At 37.2% G+C, this 6,305-nt stretch overlaps 1 protein-coding gene across 4 annotated transcripts; it reads right to left on the bottom strand.

The window, feature by feature from the left end:
* Positions 1–3,112: 3,112 nt before the first annotated feature.
* On the bottom strand, positions 3,113–5,999 carry LOC121209778 (high mobility group B protein 10-like). Of its 4 annotated transcripts, none has more exons than XR_005904893.1 (4): positions 5,601–5,999; positions 5,296–5,373; positions 4,514–5,210; positions 3,114–4,420 (listed from the first exon to the last, which is right to left on the bottom strand). XR_005904893.1 is itself a non-coding variant. In XM_041081220.1 (3 exons), exons 1-3 carry the CDS (start codon positions 5,655–5,657, stop codon positions 4,818–4,820), a joined length of 528 nt encoding a protein of 175 aa, XP_040937154.1. In that variant the 5' UTR covers positions 5,658–5,999; the 3' UTR covers positions 3,113–4,817. The 4 variants fall into 4 exon arrangements, 2 of the variants coding, with proteins under 2 accessions (XP_040937154.1, XP_040937155.1); XR_005904894.1 differs by having other exon boundaries at positions 3,115–3,621; positions 3,867–5,210; XM_041081220.1 differs by having other exon boundaries at positions 3,113–5,210.
* Between the last annotated feature and the right edge of the window lie 306 nt (positions 6,000–6,305).

The raw sequence follows: 6,305 nt of genomic DNA, 5'->3' as shown, positions 1-6,305 counted from the left end.
ACGCGCCGCCATGCAGCACCGCACCCCATTATCGACCACCACTCTCGATTTTTCTTTCTTGCATCTTTAGCTCCATTTTACTATTTTAATCCTCCATATTAATGTTGATTTTCTTAGTTCACTATCAATCCTTTATTTCAAGTTCTATATGACTATATTCTTATTATTACTACTACTCTTGCTTTAATATTTTTGAGGTTCCTTCTTTGTCATTGCTTCAAGTAGAACTTAGGAATATACTATATAGATATTAGGACCATATGTTTTAAATAAGATTTATAGTAGCTTATATATTGAGTGATTCATTAGTTAGTTTCTATTTCTTTGACTCTTTGTTTCATATGCAGTATCACCACTTAGTTTTGACATACTTGAATATTTGTTCATATTATCTTACAAGAAAGTTATTATTTTGGACTATTAATATGATTGCTTGATTTGGGGATTATTTTGATGATTAAAACTCGTATTTCCAGATATCATGGCAAACCCAAAAGTCAAGAAAACTGTGGTTCCTACCTTAAAGAAATGAAAAGGAGCGACATCTTTCTCGGGTCCCACTACCGAGATACAACACCCATTCTTCCAATTTCCATCGGGACCTCAGGAGGAACTATTCCAGATCCTATGGGCCCAACCCCTAGGTGTGGGTCGTTGCATTGATTGGACCACACTAGAGCAGGTCCATCTAGCTGATTCAGTTCGAGTCCTCTTAGTCACCTCTCTATGGGATTGATTCATTGACATCGGCGTGCCGACGTACCTAGAGCTCACTTTGGAACTATGCTTGACATTTCAAATGCAAACAATTATGGCAGAGCATGACGACCCAGGAACAGTCCAATTCCGCCTTGGCAGTCTAGTTCGACAGCTGAGTGTCCCAAAATTTGGCGTCATCTTGGGACTATATATGGACAAGTTCATAGAGGCCGAAAACTTTCCTCACCTTCACCGCCACATCCACTATGCACCTTCATCATGCTGGAACGTTATAATGCCTGCTATAGGTATCTATGACCCTATCTGTTCCAAGGCATCGGCACTAGCTCCAGCTCTGCGATATCTCCACACTCTTTTGGCACACACATTAACAGGGAGATGAGAGAGCACTGGTGTAGTGAACACTCACGACATATACTTCCTGTGGAGTATGAGGCAGGGGCACATTTTTTACCTCGCCTACTTCATTGTCCTTGCCTTTCTCCATCAAACCAAGCGACACCGGAAGAGAGTCATCAGCCTAGGCCCATATGTGACTCGTCTAGTGCACTACTTCGGGCTCCAAATGCAGTGGCGCAGTCTTCATCGCTCACTTTCATTGGCTAGATGTCCCCTCAAAGCATCCAAAGTATGCTCCATATGCGGATGATTGAGCGTCGTCATGGGTTCAATCCTCCTCAGTACCGACTTGCACAAGTTACCGATGAGGATGACGCCGAGGATATTCCTGATGATATCCCTGCATTTCAAGAGGACCCACCTTCTCAGGCACCACCGAGTCACCAACTAGTTCATGCGGCTACTTCATTGTCTGAAGTTTCATATCACCTTCATTGCTTTGAGCAATATTGCACTTAGCGATTCGACAGCATCAAGGTGACTCTACAACAAATTTGCCAACATTTTCACATATCGCCTCTAGCACCACCACCTCACGATCCAGCTGTCGATGAGGACTTTTAATTCCATTTAATTTTCAATTTATTTTTTTAAGTTTATTTTTATTTTTGCATTTCTTTTGTTTTTTAATTTTAATTGTTGTAAAACATTCTTAGTAGTATAATTTGAATTTTCTTTTATCTAGTTATTTCATTATTACTCACCAAAACTACCTTATCAATATAACTCCCTAAAATATTACTGATGGCATCGCAATTTCAAAAGGTTCAGTTAATAGGTACTATTCAGGAACAAACAAACAATCCTCCACGACTGCCATGTCCTGCTCGACCACGACCATAGCCACCACGACACTGACCACCACGATAACCTCTTCGCTGGGCACTGTGATTGTGGAACCCAACCTCTACCACCACCTTCACCTCTATCTACATGTCACATACACATCACTTTCTCTAAACCTGTTTCCGCTCCTTCAAGGATTTCATCCAAATATTCAGGGCAGTTTCCCTTCTCTCCCTCTCTTTTGATATTATGCTTATTTTGTTATTATCTATCCTTGTACATTAAGAACAGTGTACATCTTAAGTGTGGGGAAGTTATTTATGTGATTATCAGGAATCTCTAAATTTTTATATTGTTCTCAAATAATTTTCTCATATCATTATTAGAGTAAAATTTTGATTGATTTATGATTTTTATTGATGTGTTTTTTTAAATTAAATAATAGGTAACTGTGCGTTGATTGTTTAAATTTTAAGACATTAGAGAATAAAGTATGATAAGTTGAAATTTTTGAGAAGTAAAATTTCTAGGTTGTTTCCCTGAATTGAGGTATTATCTTAAAGTTTTGAATTTACAGGATTGACATCAAATACCCATAATTTTCGTGAGATTTTGAGCCTTTTAGAGCATATATCTTTCTTGTTCGCTGATTTTATTGGTTATGAGTGTGTCAACATTGATTTGTTATTCTAGAACTTGCATTGATTATACATGTTGAGACCACACTTTTGATTTGATATACTAAAATGATAAAGGCACTTAGGTTTTAACCCATTTACCCCATAAAAAGCCTACCCTCATAATTAACCCTTAGTGAACCCCTTTGAGCTTAAAAAAACTATATTGACCACCTCCCATAGATCGAATGCCTGCAGGTAGGTCCTCATCTTGACCACCCATATGTGATAGCCTTCTCCATTGAAGACTGGTGGTGCAGCTGGTGAGAAGCCTGATGAAGCCATCGATTTTAAAGTTGAAAAGAAAGAAAACAGGTCCACTAAGATTACAACTCTAGATACCAATTGTTGGTGTTTTGAGCAACAAATAGACTTGAACTACAATGGCTTGAGCTACAAAGCTCGAGACTTGGAAAGCAATCAAGTAAAAATTTTAGATTATAAGGAAGAAATGAAGCAAGAACTTGAGAGAGTATATTGAATGAATAATCTTGATGAAAAGTTCATTGATTTCAACAATGGCATAATGCCAATACAAATATCAAACATTTTTCTGATGAAAGTAAATCAAGCATCACCTAAACATTACCTAACTCCACTAATAACATTGAAAATTGAAAAACTATACTTGCACACTTAGTAAAGCTGTTTTATCAGCTCAAATGTCAACAAAAATACATCAAATACATCATCAACTTAGTTCTAATTCAACTAGATTACAAAATGTGACTTGTAGTAACAAAATAAGTTGAAAGATGACAGCAGCATTGAACTTGAGTTGCTGCATGCATGGCTCGACAGCATGTGTTGCTTCTTGACTGCTTGTGCTGCATGGTGACCAGCTTCAACAATTAGTGACTTAATGGAAGTAGGTGAAAATGTGATGAACCTATATAAAGTGTGCAAATTGGTAATGTCTAAGAGGAGGAGCAGGTTCCTTCCTTCTGCGTCCGCCAATTGTTTGTCTATCATCCTTCACTTGATCTTTTCCTCCATTGGTCCTCCTAATCTTTGCTTGAAATCTTGGCGTAAAAATAGGCTACACTCGTCCAAGAAACCAAGCATATAAGAAAAACCCAGAAACAATTGCTTACTAAAGAAACTTAATTCTCTTGATTGCTAAGCGACCAGCAAAGAAAAAAAGAGAACCATAAACTACCCGGTTTTCACATTAAAAACAAGAAAGGAAGCCCACCCAGATGAAGAACAGCTGAAAATCATTCACAAGAAAACAGGGAGAAGAAATGCATGAGAAATATATAAACAGCATAGAAAACAACTTACTGGACGAGTTTCAGTTTCTTGAGAACAAATGGACGACTTGAAGAGAGTCAAATTAGGATTTTTTTTTTCCTCCCCTCTTAATCTGTTTGATAATTAACAATTTTGAGAAATGAAAAGGGTATGGCGTCTCTTGCATAAACCAGGTATTTATACTTAACCTGCCCACATGTAACTGCATTTAACTAATCAATATTAAGCCACATCCATAAAATTTTACTTAGTTCTTCATGAAAACTCAAAATGGAAGTTATTCATATAACTACTTTTCTGCATTCTCGAATTGCTATATATTTTATTATTTAAATAATTTCAAAAACTTCGACCTTGGAATACCATCCAACTCTTCTTCTTTCGTTTGGTTTTTGTATTCTATTATTGACTGCTGCTGTTCCTTCGTCAATGAAGGATGTAATCTCACACTCTCTGCCTTTGGCTTGTCCAAGTCGGGAGTTGCCTTGTTGAGCCTCACCGGTTTCTGTCATTACTTGGCTGCTGTTCAGCTCTGATGCTGGTGATATTACTTGTCGATGAAGCTCCTTTCATATGATATGGATCTTTAAAAAGGCGATCAATAGCTACTTTTGTCAATGTAAAGACATAACATAATGAAATTCAACAGTCTATGATTAGTCTTTGTTTGGACATACCAATGCCTGGGGAACATACATCTGGGACCTCAGGATGAACTTCCCACTCACTTGGATCCCAATCTGAGCTCAGAGATGAACTATGCTCATCTGTGAGAGCAAGCATTGGTGCCGTAGGATTAGACGCGAGACCAACTTTTATGTCATATTAACTAAGAAAACAAGTTATTTTCGCAAACCAGCAGGGGCAAAGTCTTGAGTATGGTCTGCAAAGTATCGAGATGTACCTGATCGTTGATTCAGGCCCCTTTGAAATCGATGCCTAATAGAATAAATATTTGATATAACATTTCCATATAGAAGATTAAGAGAAATTTCTTAACTGACCATCATCCACCAATATTATTTGATCATTGACAAGTGCTGAATTTAGATCTGCAAATGATGAATAGCCTTGTTCTGATGGTTGTCCTCCTATCAACCCTTGTTTCGGATATGGTGTCGGAAGTGAACCGAAAGGATGATCTGCAAATGATGTATGGCCTTGTTCTGATGGTTTTGTTCCTGTTACCCCTTGCTTGAGATGTGCTTCAGAAATGGAACTTGAAGAAGTTTGTAAATACTCACTAGGAGGGGAATAAAAGGACCAGGATTCTAAGTCATACAACCATTTCATATACATTTGATATAGGAACCCAACATTTAAATTTGCAGCAAGTGCAGCGCACACTTCTTGCAGTCTTCGTTCCCGAACAACCTGCATTGCACATTTAAAATAAAAATCATTTAAACAGCAGAAAGAACCAAGAGCTCCTTGCAGTCCTACAATTGTTTCATCTTACCTTATGTATGCCACCTCGACAAGTAACTTGGACGAAAATCCGATGCAAGTTTAGTTCTTTCCATGGAATGTAGGAACTCTGTAATTTTCAGTGAAAAACAAAAATTCTTAAAATCAAGAACGCATTAGAGTAATAACAAAAGAGCGAAACAAGAAGCAGCAAAAGGCTTACTGGAAAGGTTTTTTTTTATAATGGATACAAGCTCCAGCATGATACGGAAGTAACGTGGATCTCTCAGTACAAGTTTATATTGATCATGATTAGTGAATACCGGTGAATTAGTTGAAGAGAGAGGTGGAAAAAACCTTGGTTGTGGAATTTGCGGAACTGAAGCCAAAAAGTAGCGATTGCAGAAAGGGCATAGAACCTCAGTGTTGATGCAAATCATAGGATATTCCATCTCCTTCTTGCATATGGTGCAAGTAGTCTTAAATGACGGTCGGTTTGTAACAGAAGGGAGAGGAAGAAAGGATGTTGGATGTTGACGTTTCTTAGTCGGAGAATTCCACGTTGCAGTATTGTTGGCTGCATCAGGCTGCTTCCTTTTGCGTTGGCCTTGGACTCTTGCTCCTTTGTCATCTTTCCCTTCATCTGTACCAGCCATTGGTCCTTCGTAATCTTTTGTAAAAGTGACGAGTCTCTGTAATCCTCTTGATTTTTCTCTAAGCACCAACAAACCAGAAAGAAAAAACTGGAAAAGAATCCTACCAAAATTCAAAATACCAAGCCGTCTCTACATTATATTGAAACACAGTTCAAGTGATATAAGATTTACACAGGATTTGGATTTAGATTAAGATTAGATTTTTTTAATTTAATTATTTATCCAACCCTCATATTTAGGAGGTTGGACAGAAAGAATAAATTTTAAAAAACAATTTAGATAAAATATTAGCTCATTTAAAATACCTTTTGGCTTTGGCTCCAAGGTTATAACTTAACTCATTTTTAATATTATAATTTTTATTTTATTTTTATATATTACATAATTTATATCAAAGAAAAATTAA

This window comes from Gossypium hirsutum, chromosome A11 (genome assembly GCF_007990345.1).
Source record: "Gossypium hirsutum isolate 1008001.06 chromosome A11, Gossypium_hirsutum_v2.1, whole genome shotgun sequence".
In the NCBI taxonomy this organism is placed as follows: Eukaryota; Viridiplantae; Streptophyta; class Magnoliopsida; order Malvales; family Malvaceae; genus Gossypium; species Gossypium hirsutum.
This window is presented reverse-complemented; position numbering and strand designations above follow the sequence as displayed.